The 22,470-nt window shown below is 43.1% G+C and overlaps 1 protein-coding gene across 5 annotated transcripts in view; it reads right to left on the reverse strand.

Moving 5' to 3' along the window:
* Positions 1–6,404, reverse strand: part of NfI (Nuclear factor I) — a 602,168-nt gene extending 595,764 nt beyond the window's left edge. For all 5 annotated transcript variants that reach the window (XM_067141127.2, XM_067141126.2, XM_067141124.2 and 2 more), the window contains exon 1: positions 6,267–6,404. In XM_067141127.2, coding sequence (XP_066997228.1) covers positions 6,267–6,347 — 81 coding nt within the window. In that variant the 5' untranslated portion in view covers positions 6,348–6,404. The remainder of the gene's footprint in view (positions 1–6,266) is intronic.
* Between the last annotated feature and the right edge of the window lie 16,066 nt (positions 6,405–22,470).

A 22,470-nucleotide genomic window follows, 5' to 3' on the forward strand; every position in this document is an offset into this window, starting at 1 on the left:
TTGAAATATCAACGTATCAACTGTCCGACTTTATAATTTTCCAGTTTAAATCCAAGAAAATAACTAGAGAAACGAATAAACTTGAAGTCAAATTGTGAACATTAACAAATATTTAAACTGATATGGACCTGCTTACTCATAAAATATATCTACCTGCCTTTAGAGATCAGTATTAAGGTCAACAATAAGTCAATAATTTCATTTTGTCGTTTGAAAACATCCATCAATAATCAAACGCAAATTATTTCAATTTTAATTTCATTTACTTTTTTGACTGACAATGAAGATAATAGGCCTACGTGAAATTAAACAACAAATATCAACATTGCTTCAGTCTGTTTCGTTTGTGACAATTATATTTTATATTTTTTAAGCAATAGCCACTTCAAGAGATAATTATGAAAAAAAATCAGATATTCAGGGTCTTTAAGTAACATCTAAATGTAAGATAAGCTTCAGTAACACGTCATGATTTCTTGTGGTTCTAATTCCGTAGAATTTCATTTTTCTTTGATTAATCTGTCCGATTCCTTGTTTTCTATAATTGTATAAGAGTGTTGAGACTATAATAAAGCACAAATTGCAATTTATAATTTAAAGAAAGAAATACAAAATTAGAATAGAATAATAATCTTTTGAAAATAAATACAAAGCCATCTCAGTGTTGTCAATTCTCATTAAATCACCATGTAGGCCGTCCGGCTCCATGGCTAAATGGTTAGCGTTCTGGCCTTTGGTCACAGGGATCCCGGGTTCGATTCCCGACAGGGTCGGAAGTGTTAACCATAATTGGTTAATTCCCCTGGCACGGAGACTGGGTGTAAGTTTATGTGCCGTCTTCATTATCATTTCATCCTCATCACGACGCGTAGGTCGCCTACGGGAGTCAAATAAAAATACCTGCACCAGGCCTCTCCAGAGGCTACACGCCATTATTGTTTATTAACATGTAGACCTACTTAAATTGTAGACTACTTGCTGCAAACTACTACTTCATCCCTGCTATTAGTAGGTGACCAAATTAAGTTCATGGCTGCTCGAGCAAAGAGTGGACAATAAAATCTGCAGGCATTCACACTCTGAATTATCCCGAATACAGTTGATTAGAATTGGTGAGAGGAGAATGTTTTGGCGAAATTTGATCAGAAGAAGAAGTAGAATGTTAGGACATATCTTAAGACACCCAGGACTTGTACGGTTGGACTTTTGAGGGAAGTGTAGACGTAGGGGCAGACAGAGGTATGGATATGACAAGCAGATTCGAGCCTACGTAGGATTTAGGCCTAGTAGTTATGTAGAAATGAAAATGTTAGCGCAGGATAGGGTGGCGTGGACAGCTGCATCAAACCAGTTTATGGACTGATAACTCAAACAACAACAACAACAACAACAACAACAGTTGATTAAGTCACTGTGAAAGTAAGCATAACCATATAAAAAGCATCTGGGTCTACACTGTTAAAGTACGGAATACTTGTCTTAACAACTAGGCTACTTGAATAAATTCAGTTCACTATTTCCTTCTTATACACGATAATGTCACTTAAAAATTTCCCCTCTTATTTCGCGGGAATACATAACTTACAATCTGGATTTTTACTCAATGTCGCATTTTGCCGCTGATTAATTAAACACAATGATACACTTAATTGTTTTTGAACGTCATATAGCCTACACTTACTTTTACAGCATTTGGCCACATTTCGGGTTTATCACGATTACGAAAACCTACCATCGCTAGTGATAGAACAATATTTTACTATCCGTTAACATAAAATAACAGTGACCATAAACTAGTGAGACTACCGCACTAGTATACAGTAATGTTAGATTGTTTAGAAGGTCTGAAAATATGACACAAACGTGAGAGAAAACAGACAGCCTTTGCCACTCCATTTGGTTCATTTTTGGGGTGGTTGCTGGTGGAATATAGGCTAAGCCTAATCGAGGAAACGTGTAGGGACAACGCAAGGAATACATAGTCTTACAAAGGAGGAGAGGCGATTCAGAAGATCCTGAGAAACATCGTAAGGCATAATTCCTTTTCTACGGTCGTCGGTTTCATAGTCAAACGACGTACCGGTAGCGAAGATGTGTGTGTACAACATAACTTACGATATTCTGCTGAGTGTTGTAGTAGCAGTGCAGCGTATCCTAGCAAGATAATCACAAACTTGCAATCCATACTTATTTCTTCTGTCTCCCAATACCCACATTCGTCACTCCGGGTAGCTACACTATCCAGAGGCCCCAAGTTCGAATATGGACAGTAAAAAAGGAGTGTCGTTTTCCTCCACGTTTTGCTTAATTTCAATGAAATTCAGTGTTAGTAACCTATTTCAACTTATTTCTCAAAGCTAGGCGCAATTAATTAGTATTAACAGACACAAAAGGAACCAGAGATGTTAAGAAATATGACAAAACACCTAACATCTACCAACAAAAAGAACAATTTATTTTGGTCTCTTATGCCTTCTCGATTATGTTGGTAATTATTTCAAATTCCATAAAAAAACCCGATCGATAGACTAACGTTGCGTTCACGGCACGGCAAAAACTAATTAAGTTCTTTGTGCGTTTTTGTCGATCTCCAGCCCATGATCGGTCAATTCGTTGACATATTATCAGTAAAGAAAAAACTCGATGTTTCATCATCACACCAAGGCATGATAGCGTGTCTAGCAATGGGCCTGTGGTAAAAAGCTTTCACTCCTTCTTCAACGCGTATAAAATTCTGGTATGTACGGGAAATTCTCAGCGAAAAGATCTTTAACGAGAAGATAGTTATTGTATTTTTTTTGCTTTACTTCGCAGTGGCACAGATAGGTTTTACGACGGCGATGGGACAGGATTGGGCTAGGGGTGGGAAGGAAGAAGCCGTGGGACCGTGGCCTTAATTAAGGTACAGCCCCAGTATTTGCCTCCTGCGAAAATGGGAAAACACGGAAAATCATCTTCAGGGCTGCCGACAGTGGGGTTCGAACCCACTATCTCCCGAATGCACGATCGAACCGCATGACCCGCTCGCTCGGTTCAACAAGAAGAAAAACGTGATTTTAAAAATATACGGATTTATTTTTAATGCCGTGTTTAAAACGATTTTTTAAATAGGCCTAGCTAACGTGTAGTAAGTTTCCAGGTGCACGAAAATGCCACTAGAGAGACAGAACGCTCCATAAAACAACATATTGTTTGTTAACATGCCGTACTGTCTTCTCAAGGAGCTTCAAACAGAGCAGTTGTAACACATGAGAATGTGTTTCTTAAATCAACAAGCTAATATCTGAAGTTATCACGGAAGAGGGAAGATGCCCGACTTGATTTCATAATGCTTGCATAATTTAAGTGCACAACATAAATGCAAAGTCACGTAAGGATTTGTCAAAATTTGGTAGGCCTGAAGTTACTTCCAGGAAAGTGAAGGCAGATGGAATGTAAGTGTTGTGGTTTAAGAAAAACGATTGGGATCACCGATATTTGAGAAACGTCTATGAAAATTTCACATTTATTAATAATGCTAGAAACCGCTTGATATTTCGGTGTATTCTGTTTCAGTGACACAACCTTCCTCTCTCCAAAGCACAGACAGTTCTTCAACTTTCTTGGCATACGACTAATCTCTCAGCATGCAAGGACAGATCACAACAAAATCACTACTCATAGTCCAAATGTTCGGGGTAAAAAGTTTACCCATTTCTTCAAAATACAATATTCAACGGACTAGATTTCGTATTCGTATTTTATAAGATATACAAGTATCTCAAGCTCAGCTAGGAGAATTTCGAAGCGCAAGTATAGACTATTTTGAGACATTTACGCATCTCCCCTCCTCATAACTAATTTCGACAGCTGAATGGAACAGCTTAGTCATCTGTCACATGTTAAGGAGTGAAAGGTGATCTTTTCCCTTCTTGCATTAGCATCGGATAGATGATAATAAACGAAGTCTAAATATGTAGTACAATTCCAGCGTATCAATCTAAGTTCTGCATGAAAAAGAAATAGCCTAAGGAATGACCTAGAAATGTTTGTCAGTATACATCTACAACTGTAAATCAATACACGAATAGACACATCTCTAAACAATGAACAGTATTTAGTTGAAGTTCACAGGCACACAACCACTTTGTGATGGGCAATTTTCTTAACATGTGCACAATAAGTAACACGCTTTTGATACAACAGCACACTGAGCTACGGGAAGTGTAGTGCCCCACCTCCGTTCTTCTCGACACCAGCAGACAGTACGGGATATGTTCACGATCTGGAAGAACTACACTATTACACTATTCGGTTTCCTTGAGGCACTTCACTTCTACTGAACTGTAGGCTACTTCAGAAATTCAGGAGATTTCAGTCTCACTGCGAAGACAGTCTTAAGTATGCTGTTCACATAACTAAGCCTAGTCAGTTTAAATTTAAAAACAGGAGAACACGCATGATCTGGAGCATAGATTCATCTCATAACAGAGACTAAATTTTGCGAAAAGTGCCCTTTTAATTTTCCATCCACCACACGGTTTCTGCATATCAACTAAATGTGGTAGGTAACCTTATTTACTTTTGTCTGAAAACACTCTGCAAATTCTAGTGAAGAATAATCAAATCAGATGATAACCAGAAATTAGGAAAATGGTCATTGGTTATTTATGGATGACTCCAGGGCGAAGGTCCAGGTGATAATTTACCAAACAACTGACAACACTGCATTCCGAAAGCACGTTGGGAATTTCAGTTTAAGCTGAGAAAATACCCAAAAGTTCCGAGATAGAGGAAGCTTAAGGGCAAGAAAACACAGATGAAGTGCTGACTAGGGCAAGCGGTACACACTAGAAAAATTGATGGAATCGATGTTAACGTTCTACGATTAGTGATTTTTGGAACTAATCCATTTCAGTGAATTAACTAACATCAAACAATTGTCCTTACGATGGCATTTATTAACTTGCTTATTTGTTCATTCATATATAATGAAATCACTTCTACTTCCTCCTCTATAGATTCCATATGCCTACGTACGGTACGGATGGTTTGAAGACATGTTGTTATATAACATTGTCCACGCTTGAAGTAATTTCTAGAGCAGTTCAAGTGAATGGCTCAGCGCAATACAACAGCGAAGATAATCTCAACTCAACATTCATGATGACAAGGGTTCGAGAAGAAAAGGCCGGATAGAGGGTCTATTATCCAGAAACTAGTCGATGGAACGGGTAAAGGTGCAGAACCCGGCCAAAACCGTGTGCATCGGGTACAGACTGCCACACTTCATTCGGGAGCGTTCTCTAGACGACTGTACGTCGCTCGAACAAAGTGAGGCGTCAGCATATGAGGTCACATTCCACCTAATGTCTGACAGTCACTGCCTAACTTAGGAGCTAGATAGAACAAATCGAGTCTGCCACAAATAACACCTCCACAAAATAGTCTCAAAGATAAAACTCCGTACCTTTAAGATGTTAATCGCATAATGTAGTCTTATATGGTACACAGAAAAACTGTAGAAATAATTAAAATATTACTAACTGAAATTCATAGAAAATCAAATATTTACTTATGTTCTGTATTATAGACGTCACCTCACTACACAGGAAGACGGTATATCACAAACGAATACACATAATGCGTACAGCAATGCACAGATGAGCGTTCAAGGGCGATGGAAATCATAGATGAACTACTCAATAAAGAATATAAGATGTATCATGTATTAAAATTAGATGAATGTACAAATCGACGAATTAATATTTGCCCATGCACTGGATTTTGTTGGCACGGCGTGACTTAGAAATGTCAATCATTCTGAAGGCCCCGCCTCTACTTGCATGTCGGCCAGTCACGTGGCATCCTCTCCACACACTCCGCCCCCTTATTATTTTAACAAAAACAAACCAACTTCCTGATACCGTAAGAAACTTGGAGGTATTGTGAGCCGACTAAACAAGTACTGAGAACCGGATTATCCACGCGAATTTCGGTACTCATGGGAAACTTGTTGGGCCTATATCTTTGGTACGATACGTCCATTTCGAACGAAAGAATCATAAATTGATAATATTACACTGCGGCAATAAAGATAACTTTTAATAAATATTGTTGCGGGTTTTAAAAAGCAAGTATTATATTATATTGCTAAATTTAATTTGTAAATCAAGTTAAGTGGGAGGCACTTGTCTTAGCATCAAGTCATTCGAGCGTTACAGGGAATTCAGGTTAAACTTGCCTATAACTAGAGAGAAAAGAGTTAGTTGAAGAATTGTATGCACCTGGCCTGAGGAAGGAGCCTGCAGGTACGTCGACACGTCGGGTTCCACCATACAGCTTCTCAGGGTGTCTGGGATAAACATGATCACTGCTGCACTACACTCGCCAGGCAAGCACGCCGCGAACTGGCTGCTGCCCTGCTCGTCTATCCTCACACTGGCGCTTGTCGCCACTCAGGGACTGTTCGGCAGTGCGGGGGGGTAGGCGGGGCCTAGCTCGAGCACGCGGAGGGGGAGGGTCACTGTCAGACTACAGCGCACCTAGCATCCCCCACCCTGCCACGTGGTGTCCACCCTCTCCGGCCGCCCAGAGGCACACTAGCATCAAAACAATGCACTCACATGGGCGTCTAACAGGACAGGTAGAACGGCAGCACTCTATGATCTAGTCCAAGTCTCTTAATTAATAGCTGAATGGGCAAGCTTGAACAGTCATTGCACAACATCATTATACACTGTTATGTCTTTCAGCGTCCAGTCTGCAAGCCTCTGTGAATTAATTAAGCGCCTTCACGTTCACATATTTTCAACTAGCTCTGTGGTTTCGTTTAGTTCTACGCATCTTATCAATAAGTTATTAAAACACTGAGCGTATCCATCGTCACCACGGTCCCCCTTTACTTCTTTTACCCTCGTGAGATGAGTCCATTATTCTTCTGGGCAACATATCCTCCTCCATTCGCCTCACATGACCCACCACCGAAACAGGATTCTACGAACAGATTCATCCACCGAGTTAATTCCTAAATTAGGCTTCATCTCGTCGCTCGAATACCTCTTGCCATTGTTCCCAAGTGTTAGTAGGCTACTCGTGTTACAACAAAGTCTCTCTGAAAACAGACCGATGTAAAGACATTTTCGTCCGGGAGCTATTTCTTTACAGAGTAAGCTACCGTTGATCGCAACTACGAGCTCACTCCATTGGCTTTGCTGCACCTTAATTGAATTTCACCTAGTTCCTGTTCCCATTTCGCATTCCCCACCTGGCAACCAATCCTCTTAGGTTTCTTCCCTACTAACGTCAGTTCATAATTGGAAATGCTAATTTTCATCTCACAGGCCTACTCGCTGCAACTCTTTTCAACTTCATAGATATTAGATTGCAGGCTTTCAATTTAGAGTGCCATTAAGACCAAGTCTTAATGAGTAGGTTATTATAATATGAATGCGATAATTTTAGATAAAAAGCTACAGCAAGTACAAATGTCCTTTAATCTTTTACGTGTCAATAAATTCACATGTTACATTCAGCACCTTTGACACCAGAATCTTAATCTCTGTACCCTCCAGAGTCGGTTTTTCCCTCGGACTCAGCGACGGATCCCACCTTTACCACCTCAAGAGCAGTGTCCTGGAGCTTCAGATTCTAGGTCGGGGATACAACTAGGGAGGATGACCAGTACTTAGCCCAGGCGGCCTCACCTGCTATGCTGAACAGAGGCCTTGTAGGGGATGGGAAGATTGGAAGGGATAGACAAGGAAGTGGGAAGGAAGCGGCCGTGGCCTTAGGTTAGGTACCATCCCGGCATTTTCCTGGAGGAGAAGTGGGAAACCACGGAAAACCACTTCCAGGTTGGCTGAGGTGGGAATCGAACACACCTCTACTCAGTTGACCTCCCGAGGCTGAGTGGACCCTGTTCCAGCTCTCGTACCACTTTTCAAATTTCGTGGCAGAGCCAGGAATCGAACCCGGGTGTTCGGGGGTGGCAGCTAATCACATTAACCACTACACCACAGAGGCGGACTGACACCAGAATGCGGAAGAAATATAGCCTATATGTTAGGAAACGGCGAAATATTAGGCCTACATGCTTTATGTGAAAGTTCTGAAGTTGAGCAAAAACAAAACCAAAAAACCAAACCCCACGGCACTTAACGCCCTTGAAAGGGCCTTGGCCTGCCCAGCGACCGCTGCTCAGCCCCAGGACCTGCAGATTACGAGGGGTCGTGTGGTCAGCACGACGAATCCTATCGGCCGTTATTCTGGGCTTTCGAGACCGGCGCCGCCATCTCACTGTCAGATAGCTCCTCAATTCTAATCACATAGGCTGAGTGGACCTCGAACCAGCCCTCAGGTCGAGAGAAAAATCCCTGACCTGGCCAGAAATCGAACCCGGGGCCTCCGGACGAGAGGCAGGCACGCTACCCCTACACCACGGGGCCGTGAGCAAGAACTAGCAGGTAAAAATCCATTTCACCACCGAACTGGAGGGCTGAGCTTCGCAGGATCACAGGAATAGGCTATTCTAAAAATGAAATACAACGCATTCCTTTCAGTTGTTGATTCCTACACATTTACAATAATAGGCCTACCGCATAATCCCATTTCTTGGTACGGCATCGGGGACGACATGAAATTAATTTATATGTCATGTTTATTACGGACGGGTGCCCTTTCTGACGCCAACCTCCGTTGTGGAGCTAATGACGATCAAATGAATGATGGTGAATAGAATCGGGTAAGGAGGTGGAAGAAATCGGTTGTGGCCTATGAATAGGAACTGTCCCAGCATTTGTTTGGAAGTGAAAATGGAAAACCACAGAAAACCATTCTCAGGACAACCAAGGGATGGTTTTGAACCCACGCGTCCTTTGAATGCAGAGCTTGGCTCCATAGCTTTAACACGCGCGGTCACTCTCTCGGTATTAATAGACCTATGGCAATTTCGGGATATCTCGACACGCTAAGCAAAAACCTGTAATTTTGATCATGCTTTATTTGTAAAACATTTCAATTATTTCTCAGGTGACCGAGCTCGATAGCTGCAGTCACTTAAGTGTGGCCAGTATCCAGTGTTCGGGAGATAGTAGGTTCGAACCCCACTGTCGGCAGTCCTGAAAATGGTTTTCCGTGGTTTCCTCATTTTCACACCAGGCAAATGCTGGGGCTGTACCTTAATTAAGGCCACGGCCGCATCCTTCCAACTCCTCGCCCTTCCTTGTCCCATGGTCGCCATAAGACCTATCTGTGTCGGTGCGACGTAAAGCAACTAGCAAAATTTCTCAGGTGATTTTGTACACAGTTAGTTTATGTTTTCTATTATTTACGGCAAGAATAACATTTCATAACATGTTAAATTATCAAATAAATAAAGGATGCAATAATGTCCACTTCTGCCGCACTTAGGGAGAACCTGACACTAGGTAGGATCTGCGAATAGTTACGCAACTATTGTACACAATGGGTACATATAAACTGCTTATCGTTTCCATTTTCCACACACATCTCGTGGAACCATTTCCTGCATTCCCCACTACATTGGGCCCATGCCTCATTACGGTTACTGCGCAGTAATTCTCAGAGCAGAGAAGACTGCTTGAGAAACTAGCTTCCCCGTTGCGCACGCCGAGTTCTCGTTGTTGTCCTTCGATTTGAAGGATTCTTTTCATTTTCGCGTTTCCTATTCTTTAAATTTTCCCGATAATCCTGCGAAGTCACCGTGACGGATGGCGGGGGGGGGGGGGGGGGAAGCAACACATTCCTACTCATACAGCTTATGCCTTATCAAGTACATCCGGATCTTTGCACTGCGTTGAGTGCCCGTCGATTATGAACCGAATCCTGCCCTGAGGTTTGTAACGATTTAGGTGATCAAGGAATAATGATTCAGACGTTTTAACAACTGATCCTCTGGGCATTCCTTTTGAGTGTATCTTTGCCTTACCCCATTCATTATAACAAAGGGTGGGATAGCATATTCAATAGCATTACCACACACCATTACTGTTACCGTAGATCCCTTTTCTGCCGTGGTGCTGTGAAACACGTTTTTCTTTCCTTTTTCACTGATAATCTTCCCTGCCTTAAATATGAGCTGAACACCAGTTTCATTGACATTCAAAATATTACCAGGCTCTTGAAAAACCCAGTCATATCCAACCATTGCCTTTTGGTTTTTAAATATGCTTCTTAACACTATTCCTCCCAGTGAACTTAAAAGCCAATTCTCGTAAGTCGGTCACTGTTCGCCCAAACCCTTTAGAATCGAGATGAAAAAGATGGTTGACTAACTGGTCCTCCATAGCTTTGTCAATTGTTGCTCTTTTCTACAGTTTTCTATTAGTAGATATACCAGATAGTATTCTGGATCTGAGTGTATTCCTTGGAATACTGAAATAATTCGCAGCTGTTGCTAAATTAGTTCCATTTTCTTTCACGTCCTTAATAGCAGCAGCCATATCTTCTGCATTCCATCGTCCAAGCAGACTTTTGTACACATATTTCCGTGGCATCCTCCACCTATAACCAGTGTCGAGATCTCCCAGCTTGTCGTGTCTAGAACTCCCCGAGATTCATTGGCAGACAGGAGGTCGCAACACTTACCAAGCTGAAGGTTTGGCGATTTGGAAATGACATGACCGCTTCTCCGAAACTTGCTTAGTGCGCCTAACCTAAAACATTATCTTAAAAGTATCGCATATCTGCCTATTTCGTTACACAACCTACTCATCATATTATAGCAAGTTACTTTTAAATCATATATCAATTACTTACTCACCTTCAATTGTTCATATGCCTTGTATTTATAGTGACAATCTTCAGCTAACAGGGTGACCATGAGCACAAAACCATACGGCTACAGTAAATGTAGTTGCAAGTTTGACCTGTGCAGTACTGTGGTTACCAAAGGCGCTAAGCTTAAAAGTGTCGAGTTCTCCCTCATGTCGGGATCTCCCTAAGTTACCTTAATAATAATAATAATAATAATAATAATAATAATAATAATAATAATAATAATAATAATAACAACAGTCTGCCGTCTCTTCACGCCGGGATGTCGGAATTTTGTCCCAGAGGAGCCCTTTTACACGCCAGAAACGGTGGAATTGTAGCATTTAAACACCCTCAAAATGTTACCGATATCGACCGGGATCAAACTCGCTATCTTGGGAACAAAGGATGAACCACTAACCGATTGAGCTGCTAGCGTTCGCCCGCACATTCATTCTATCGACACTACTAACGTGTGGAGAAACTGCATAGTCTAGTAGGCCTACTGCTCAAACAATATGTTTTGTTATAAGAACTAGAATCACAGATAAGGCCGTACGGCTCCTTGGTTAAACGGTTAGCGTGCTGGCCTTTGGTTACAGGGGTCCCGGGTTCGATTTCCGGCAGGGTCGGGAATTTTAACCACAGCTGGTTAATTCCGCTGGCACGGGGGCTGGGTGTGTGTGTCGTCTTCATAATCATTTCATCCTCATTATGACGCGCAGGTCGCCTACGGGAGTCAAATCGAAAGACCTGCATCTGGTGAGCCGAAGTCCCCGGACTCTCCCGGCAGTAAACGCCATACGCCATTTCATTTTTACATATAAGGCTTTTCGCGGATGATGCCATACTGGAAGAGTCCTACAGTACCGGCCATTGCTGGTTCTCGTTCCAGGTGCTATATGGTAGGCTAGTAGCTTACAGGTGGCACAAGGAAGATGCTACATTGACACGTGTCATGCATTGGGGGGTTCGTTTAGCGTTAAGTCTTGTGGGAGATGTGAGTGTTGTACATTGGCCGGCTTACGATCGCGCGCGAAAAGTTACTTTCAAGCCCCAGGTAGGCCTACTCCATTTCCAGGTAAGCTGTTGATTTTGTTTTTACTTATATATTATATACATTCCTTGAGGACGCTATAGCTGGTAAGAGTTTCACGACATCTTCTATTAAACAATACCCAGTTCGGGAAGTTCCTTCACGTGTCGTACAGTACCGGCCAACCATATGTCTTCCAGTACCGGCCAATAGGACTTTTAAAGAAATGAAATGATATCCAACTCTTATCGCTTTTCATAGTGAAATGACAGGGAAATGGGGGTAAAATACAATGAAAGTGGATCGAGGACGGGATGAAGATGGCACTGAACTAAATTATTTCTAACAAAATGACTGCAGGGCAAGCTGCTGAGGCTTTTTATGCGCCAAGAAGTACGTTAGGAGATCGTCTGAGAGCACTTAGAGTGGGTGTGGCTGTGGATCTGACTCCTCAGATGGGACGAATAAAACAATCCTTTTATTACGATACGTAAAATCAGTTGGTTACTTATATGGAGGATCTAGATAATCTTCATGTTCCTGAGCAGGAAAAAATGTTTACAATTAGCATTCGCTTTGGCCGAGCATTCAGAAGTACCTCACCAGTTCAACAAGGAAAACAAAACTGCCGGAAAGCAGTTTTATTATGATTATTATGGAAATACTAAGGTAATGGAAGAAGACACATTATGCATTGTTTGTTGTGAATCATTGGATCAAGAATGGGTGCAGTGTACCAAATGCAAAGACTGGGCGCATGTTGGATGTGTAGACCACGGGAATATTTTGTATTTTATTTGTAATTATTGCAAAAATTAAACCAAACTTGAAGTTAGTGGATGTCAATTCCAATAATTATGTGTTTTAGAGTTCATTCTGTATTTGTTTGATGTTAGTAATTTATTAGACATATATATCTTAGAAAAAAGTAACTGGCCGGTACTGGAAGATTATTTTTGTAGTCCTTGGAAATTAAGTTTCGTTGTATTTTTAAATATTATAAAAATTTTGATAAGATTTTATGGAAATCACACTCTGATATTGCAAAAGAATTTAATGAAGTACAAAATTATTGTATAAAAATCTCATACCGTACAGCATTTTATTTTTTATAGGGGAAAAAGTTAAAATGGCCGGTACTGTAGGACTCCCCCCTATAGAATAAGAAATAAGTCGAAAGATAGTGAACGACTGCAGAACGACCCCGCCAAAGGTGTGAGGTACACGGCAGGCAATGGTATGCTCATAAACGGGTTGAAAAGTCAAGGGGTAATTTTCAACAAGAGGAAAAGTCCCTCCAGTTTTAAAATAATTAGTGTTGATGGAGATATTCTTATTCTTATTCTTTATCTGTTTGCCCTCCAGGGTCGGTTTTTCCCTCGGACTCAGCGAGGGATCCCACCTCTATCGCCTCAAGGGCAGTGTCCTCGATCTTCAGACTCTGGGTCGGGGGATATAACTGGGGAGGATGAGCAGTACCTCGCCCAGGCGGCCTCACCTGCTATGCTGAACAGGGGCCTTGCGGGGGGACGGGAAGATTGGAAGGATAGGCAAGGAAGAGGGAAGGAAGCGGCCGTGGTCTTAAATTAGGTACCATCCCGGCATTTGCCTGGAGGAGAAGTGGGAAACCACGGAAAACCACTTCCAGGATGGCTGCGGTTGGAATCGAACCGGCCTCTACTCAGTTGACCTCTCGAGGCTGAGTGGACACTGTTCCAGCCCTCGTAACACTTTTCAAATTTCGTGGCAGAGCCAGGAATCGAACCCGTTTGTTCGGGGGTGGCAGCTAATCACGCTAACCACTACACCACAGAGGCGGACAAGGACTTTCTTAAAATATTTGTTTTTATAAACATTTTATGAAAATATGTGTATTTATGTGACTGATGGAGATAATAATAATAATAATAATAATAATAATAATAATAATAATAATAATAATAATAATAATAATAATAATATAAATATAATAATAACCTGAGTACCAATGCTGGTCTGCAACATTCGTTATAAATAGGTCAGGTAACTCGTCTTGATATGCCTGACGTAGTCATATTGTTTTGGTTGCCCTTTTCGATGGTTTTATGAACATTTATTAAAAAGCGCGTTATGGTATGCAGCAATTCGTAGCCAGAATTCATCACATTCTGACGTCATCATGTCGTCCGTTTGATAAAAATCTATCCATATATTCGCCTTCTTTATCCTGCAGTTCTTGATATAGACTATAGCTTAGAATTGTGTCGTGAAAGGTAATGGTATTTTTATTCACAGTTATTCTACGTATATAGAACGTTTGTCTTGCGAGCTCAAAGGTTAGCCTGGAAGGAACGTGTTTTGCCAGGCAGAGAACATGGCCTGCAATCTGCCTAGTGTAGCTAGGTTATCCTTCGATAGTCTAGGTGTTCCCAGATAATGTCTACGGCTTATGTCATGATGGGTCTCTTTGTACGTAGACTTTATTCTTTTGGCAGCATGTAAGTAATTAGGAACGTTTTGCCACCTGGTGAATATATTTGGAAGCTGGGAAAGGTCAGAGAATCAAAGGGTATCTAGCAGGGAATAGTATTCTTCCGTGATCAGAGAAAGTTTATACTCTCTGTCTTGACAACCAGTAATCAAACATGGCTGCAAGCAATGACAGTAGTAAGGATAAAAATCACATAGTCTATAAGAAAGTGTCAGGCGCTTAGCAACCAGCTAAGTACAGAATGACCGAGCTCGATAGCTGCCTGCAGTCGCTTAAGTGCGGCCAGTATCCAGTAATCGGGAGATAGTGGGTTCGAGTCCCACTGTCGGCACCCTTGAAGATGTTTTTCCGTGGTTTCCCATTTTCACACCAGGCAAATGCCGGGGCTGTACCATATTAAGGCCACGGCCGCTTCCTTCCAACTCCTAGGCCTTTCCTATCCCATCGTCGCCAAAAGACCTATCTGTGTCGGTGCGACGTAAAGCAAATAGCAAAAAAAAAAGTACAGATTGTATTGAGGTTTAGGGCATGTCTTCGCCTGCAATTATTGGAGTGATCATTTAATGATTTGGTTTTATGATTACTTAAAGTTGGCTGCCAACGGCCGTAGCCGTGTTGAAACACCGGATCCCGTGAGCTCTCCGAAGTTAAGCAACATTGGGCGTGGTCAGGAGTTGGATGGGTTGCCACGCGCTGTTGGTGGGGGGTAAGGGAATGGAGGAGCGGAAAGGAACTGGCCACCCTACCGCACGTAAACTCCGCCTCAGGAACACCTCTGCGGAGGTTCGGACCTGCCTTCGGGCAGAATAACCCTTACCTACTTAATGTCGGCAGAACTTAGAGACCCAGCAATGTCTCATGATTCACCGGCAGGCAATTCCGGAGAAAATAAAACAGACATGAAGCAAATCGGTCCAGTAGAACGGACGGCCGGTTTTGCCAAAGTGGTTTTTAGTAAACTATTTTAATATACAGATAATAATAATGTTAATGGTATTACATTCCACTAACTACATTTACGGTTTCCGGAGATGCCAAGGTTCAGGAATTTTGTCCAGCGGGGTTCCTTTACGTGTCAGTAAATCTACCGACACGGGGCTATGTATTTGATCACCTTCAAATAACACCGGACTGAACCAGGATTGAACCTGCAAACAAGAGCATCGAAAGTCACTCAGCCCGGATAGATGGAGTCAATATACTTCATGGGGAATGCTAAGAGTTAGGCTAATATTAGGAAAGATCTTCATTAAGATAATCAATTAACGAGTTTGTGGTGGTAAATAAAGGTTACAGATCTCTTCGGCGTACTTATCCATCAATTATCAATCAGTCACTACTGATTTGAATTTAGGGCAGTCGCCCAGGTGGGAGATTCCTTATCTGTTGTTTTCCTAGCCTTTTCTTAAATGATTGCAAAGAAATTGGAAATTTATTGAACATCTCCCTTGGTAAGTTATTCCCATTCCTAACTCCCCTTCCTATACACGAATATTCGCCCCAATTTTTCCTCTTGAATTCCAACTTCATCTTCATATTGTTATCTTTCCTATTTTTAAAGACACCACTCAAAATTATTCGTCTACTAATATCTTTCCACGCCATCTCTCCGTTGACAGCTAGGAACATACCACTTAGTCGAGCCCCTCGGCTCCTTTCTCCCAAGCCATCCCAGCACAAACTTTGCAACATGTTTGCAACGCTACTCTTTTGTCGGAAATCGCCCAGAACAAATCGAGCTGCTTTTCTTTGGATTTTTTCTAGTTCATGAATCAAGTAATCCTGGTGAGGGTCCCACACATTAGGACCATACTCTAGTTGGGGTCTTACCAGAGACTTATACGCCCTCTCCTTTACATCCTTACTATAACCCCTAAATTCCCTCATAAGCATGTGTAGAGATCTGCACCCTTTATTTACAATCCCATTTATGTGATTACCGCAATGGAGATATTTCCTTATATTAACACCTAAGTACTTACAATGATCCCCAAAAGAAACTTTCACCCCATCATCATCATCATCAACATCATCTGTTTACCCTCCAGGTTCGGCTTTTCCCTCGGACTCAGCGAGGGATCCCACCTCTACCGCCTCAAGGGCAGTGTCCTGGAGCTTCAGACTCTTGGTCGGGGGATACAACTGGGGAGTATGACCAGTACCTCGCCCAGGCGGCCTCACCTGCTATGGTGAACAGGGGCCTAGTAGGGGGATGGGAAGATTGGAAGGGATAGGCAAGGATGAGGGAAGGAAGCGGCCGTGGCCTGAAGTTAGGTACCATCCCGGCATTCGCCTGGAGGTGAAGTGGGAAACCACGGAAAACCACTTCGAGGATGGCTGAGGTGGGAAGCGAACCCACCTCTACTCAGTTGACCTCCCGAGGCTGAGTGGACCCCGTTCCAGCCCTCGTACCACTTTTCAAATTTCGTGGCAGAGCCGGGAATCGAACCCGGACCTCCGGGGGTGGCAGCTAATCACGCTAAGCACTACGCCACAGAGGCGGCTTTCACCCCATCAATGCAGTATTTAAAACTGAGAGGACTTTTCCTATTTGTGAAACTCACAACCTGCCTTTTATCCCCGTTTATCATCATATCATTGCCTACTGTCCATCTCACAACACTATCGAGGTCATTTTGCAGTTGCTCACAATCTTGTGACTTAATTACTCAATACTGAACAGCATCATCCGCAAAAAGCCGCATTTCTTTACTCATAACATTTATATACCGGTTGGTTCACCAGCCCCTTACTTTTTTGGAGGTAGGTAACCCAACTAACGCGTATATCGTACTCATATGAAACACATTAGTACCAGCTTCTTTATGGGCCTTAGTACAATTATACCGTTTGTATAATGCTCATGAATATGGTAGAAATCATTAGCGGCAGTGTTATTTCTATTAATTACTTAAACTATAATGAATGTGTAAAACGATCACAGCTGCGAATAACACTACCTTACGTTTCTACAGGTAGTGTCTATAAGGACTACAACGTGCTAACTACGCACTGCCGTTCGCGGTAGTTAAGGTGGTTAAATCACGCATCACTGTTCTGTCATCAGCCAAGCTGGTTACTATTAGGTTCGATTCACGGAGTGGAACACTTCTTTTTCTTCGATTAACGCCGTTTTTAGTAACTGTAATATGGCCACATATCAACCTCTTTCTTCCTTTCTTAATCTGTTTACCCTCCAGGGTTGGTTTTTCCCTCAGACTCAGCGAGGGATCCCACCTCTACCGCCTCAAGGGCAGTGTCCTGGAGCTTCAGACTCTGGGTCGGGGGATACAAGTGAGGAGGATGACCAGTACCTCGCCCAGGCGGCCTCACCTGGTATGCTAGTGGTTAATGTGATTAGATGCCACTCCCGAAGGCCCGGTTCGATTCCCGGCTCTGGCACGAAATTTGAAAAGCGGTACGAGGGCTGGAATGCGGTCCACTCAGCCTCGGGAGGTCAAAAGATTAGAGGTGGGTTCTATTCCCACCTCAGCCATCCTCGGAGTGGTTTTCCGTGGTTTCCCACTTCTACTCCAGGCAAATGCCGGGATGTTACCTAACTTAAGGCCACAGCTGCTTCCTTCCCTCTTCCTTGTCTATCCCTTCCGATCTTCCCATCCCCTCACAAGGCCCCTGTTCAGCACAGCACGTGAGGCCGCCTGGGAGAGGTCATGGTCCTCCTTCCCAGTTTCATCCCCGACCCAAAGTCTCAAGCTCTAGGACACTGCACTTGAGGCGGTAGTGGTGGGATCCCTCTGGAGTCCGTGGGAGAAACCAACCCTGGAGGGTAAGCAGATGAACGAAGAAAGAAAAATTGGGGCAAATAGGCTATTCGTTCATATGGAGAGGAGTTAAGGAGTGGAATAATTTTACCAAGGAAAATGTTCGGTAAATGACCATCTTGTTTGAAATTATTGAAGAAAAGGCTAGGCACACAACTGACAGGGAATCTGACACCGGGCGACAGCCTTAAATGGAAATTAGTTGTAAATGTATGTATGTATGGGAAGTTCAGGAGAGATGCCGCATCAGGAGAGATGCCGCAGAAGCCATTGTTCACTACTGTGCCGTCAGATAGCTCCACCAACTTCACAGCTTGTATGCCTCCATCCCTGATGCTCACTCAGCTTGTTAGCAAGCCAGTTGCTCGAGTGCTGTGGATAATGGGAGTGGAACATTTTTTGCCTTGTCAGTAGGTGTGAAAACATTCTAAGAAGGTAAGATGACCACATTACTACACTGCAATTGCTAGGTATAAATATCATGTATTGCTTAATGTGATATCTGAGGACGTTATTCTTCTCAATTCAGACAAAGGAATCCTCGAACAAAAAAGGCCCTTTGTGCTTACCGACTGCGGCATCTCTCCTTCAAATTCAGGACAGATGCCACGTCATTTCGAAGGAGAGATGCCGCATCTTATGGAATGATTACCAAGGTTTATATGCCCCTTTTCTTCATATGTTATTGTACTGTATCCAAAATAAACCGGCCGCGCGGTGTAGGGGTAGCGTGCTTGCCTCTTACGCGCAGGCCCCGGGCTCGATTCCCGGCCAGGTAAGTGGTTTTTATCTGATTTGAGGGCTGGTTCGAGATCCACTCAGCCTGCTTGATTACAATTGATGAGCTATTTGATGGTGAGATAGCGGCCTCGGTCTAGAAAGCAAAGAATAACGGCCTAGATGATTCGTCGTGGTGACCACACGACACCTCGTAATCTACAGGCCTTCGGGCTGAGCAGCGGTCACTTGCTAGGCCATGGCGAATCCTATCGGCCGTTATTCTTGGCTTTCAAGACCGGGGCCGCCATCTCACCGTAAGATAGCTCCTCAACTGTAATCACGTAGGGTGAGTGGACCTCGAACCAGCCCTCAAGTCCAGGTAAAAGTCACTGACCTGGCCGGCAATCGAACACGGGGCCTCCGAGTAAGAACCAGGCACGTTACCCCTACACCGTGTGGCCGAGAAAATGACACATTGACTTGAATATTTAACATACCCATTAATACAGCTGTAGTTAGTACGATTTTTGCAGCTGGTGTTGGTGAAATTTGAAAACATTACCGAATGTTGTTTCTTTTCTATGCAGAGAAATGCCTTCAACGTATCAGAGGAAATCCACAAGGGCAGCATGGTCAGAGGAGACCCTCAAGGAAGCTGTAAACAGAGTAGCAGCAGGTGAAATAGGGAAGAGAGAAGCAGAGCGGTATTATGGAATACCAGCTAGGACAATCTGTCGCAGGATAGAAAAGGGGGACGTTTCCAAGAAACGCCTAGGTCCAGATGGCGTGTTAACAGCCAAAAATGAAAAGAGGCTTGTTACCCACATTCAACGCTTGGCCGCATCAGGATTCGCACCAGACGGCAGAACAGTGCGAATCGTAGCATTCAAGTTCGCGGAAAAGCTAGGGTTAAAGCACAAGTTTTTCCGTGAAAAGGAATTAGCTGGGTATGCTTGGTTGAATGCCTTCCTGAAGAGGAATTCAGAGCTATCGCTGAGGCAAGCAGAGGGGCTGTCCGTCAACAGAGCTTGAGGGATGAATAGAACAGACGTGAATTTTTTTATACGATTCTGCGTGACGTGTTGGAAGAACTTTGTCTTTTCGACAAACCAAGCCATGTTTTCAATGTTGATGAGACCGGCTTCCCTCTCATCAATAAACCTGGGAAGATTGTGGCAACCAAAGGCTCTAAGAGCGTCATCTCCTGAACACCCAAGGAGAGGGGAGAAAATTTTACCTGTGTTGCGTGCTGCAATGCAGAGGGGACATTTCTGCCACCTGTGCTGGTGATGAAAGGTGTCAACAAGAAAGCTGAGTTTGCTGATGGGTTTCCGGGTGGATCGGACGTCTACATGAACCCAAAGTCGTCCTATATAACTGCTGAACTGTTCTTCAGATGGTTCAAGGAACATTTTGTTCCTCGGAAACCACGCGGAAAGACTCTCCTTATTCTAGACGGGCATGCGTCTCACACCCATTCTTTGGAGCTTTTGGAATGCGCTGAAAAGGAAGTCGTGATTTTGTGTTTGCCGAGTCACACTACACACGCCCTTCAGCCTTTAGATCGATCGTTTTTTGGCCCTTTGGAGGGTAGCTACAAAAAGGAGGCTGCTGCATGGATTCGAGATCATACTCAAAGGAATATCACGAAATATCAAGCTGGGCATCTTATTGGCGCAGCAAGGAGCAAGGCTGCTTCAGTTAGCAATGCAGTTTCAGGTTTCAGAGCCTGTGGGATTTTTCCTTTTAATCCCGACGCAATTCCTGAGAATTTTTTCTCTATATCAGGTGCTATACTCTCTACCAAGGACAATTCAACTTCGGGAAATGCTAGTAGCAGTCCCGTACCCACCACAAGCAAAACCGGTTCCCCTGAAATGGCAAGTTGTTCCAGTTCTAAGAATCCTGAATTGAATTCTCCCAGTACTTCGCTGTCCTCCAAACCCCTCAGTCCCCCCAGCACTCCCACAATGACCAAAGTCTCACCGTCGAAGCACCTTCACGAGATAAGTCCTGATCCCATTACCCTTCCTTCTGCAAAGCGCTACAAACAGACGGCAGAAATTCTCACTACTTCAGTGAGAATGGAGAACACCAAGGCGTCTACAAAGGGAAAAGGCAAACTGAAAGGCTCTAAAGTACCTGCTCCAGCACAAAGGGAAGAAAACTCTGTGCGCAAAAGGATCATCCCTGGCAGTGCGGTACTAAATCTCACATTGGACCAAGACATCAACAACTGCACGGAGTGTTGGGAAAACTACTACCGAACAGCTTCAAAGAGTGACTGGATTCAGTGCAGCAAATGTCTCAAGTGGTTGCATGAAACATGCACACTCTACAAACAACTTTGTAATAACTGTGGAAGAGAACGTATCAGAGAAGAGAATGTTAGGAAACAAAAATGACAATGCGGCAACTCTCCTTAATGGTGCGGCAACTTTCCTTAATGGTGCGGCAACTTTCCTCAGTGGTGATAAATTTCAGTGGAGTAGGTTATTGATGTATTGTCACTATAACGTTAGAGTGAAATATTGGACAGGTGTTAGATGGACGTTTATGTATAGGAAATGAATGAATGTAATGTGCGGGTAAAAAATAAATGTATGAAAAATAAATTTAAGATTTTTTTTGATTTTTGAAAAAAGTGCGGCATCTCTCCCTAACTTCCCTGTATGTATGTATCTAGTTAGTTTTTCATCCCACTAACTAGGCTACTTTCGCGGTTTCCGGTGTCTCCGAGGTGCCGTAATTTTGCCCCTCAGGAGCTTATTTTCGTAGGCGTGTACAGACAGACTAGGCCTATTTTCTTGTCTTAACTGATCATCTACCGACACAAGACTGATGTATCCCAACACCTTCAAATAGCACCGAACTGAGTAGGATCGAACCCGTCAACTTGAGCCCTGAAGCCCAGCGCTTCTACCGTTCAAGTCCTCAGACCGTCACTGCTCTACCAGTTGGAAGATGAAACTAATTATGTTGCGAAGATTTTTCCCTGTTGGCCTACTTCAGACTGAATCTCTCAGATTGTGCCTACCATTTTCCGGAAGCATAAATATCTACCTGTCATGATGTAAATAAAGCGTAGGCCTACTACAAACGAATATAATAAGTTCATCATTTATCTACAAGGGGATTGTTTAGGACGCATCAAACAGATTTCAGTGAACCTTGGGCGAATGATAAATTAGCACCTATCCCAAATTTAATGGTGATAATCATATGACAATAACGTCCGACGCGTTGGCTGAATGGTCAGCGTATTGGCCTTCGGTTCAGAGGATCCCGGGTTCAATTCCCGGCCGGGTCGGGGATTTTAGTCGCTTCTGATTAATTCTTCTGGCTCGGGGACTGTGTATTTGTGTCCGTCCCAACACTCTCCTCTTCATATTTACACAACACACTACACCACCAACCACCACAGAAACACACAATAGTGATTACATCCCTCCATATAGGGTTGGCGGTAGGAAGGGTATCCGGCCTTAAAACAGGGCCAAATCCACATGTGCGACGCAGTTCGCTCCCGCAACCCCACACGCGTGGGAAAAGCGGTAGGAAAAGAAGAAGAAGAATCATATTACAATAACATCAACGGCAGTGTTAAAGTTATTTGCTGAAACATTGCTGGGCAACTCAGAGGAATCAGCTGCGTGTGCACTATAGAAATATACCACTTATATTACATAAAAAACACCTCATACTTA

Source organism: Anabrus simplex, chromosome 2 (assembly GCF_040414725.1).
Source record: "Anabrus simplex isolate iqAnaSimp1 chromosome 2, ASM4041472v1, whole genome shotgun sequence".
Taxonomy (NCBI): Eukaryota; Metazoa; Arthropoda; class Insecta; order Orthoptera; family Tettigoniidae; genus Anabrus; species Anabrus simplex.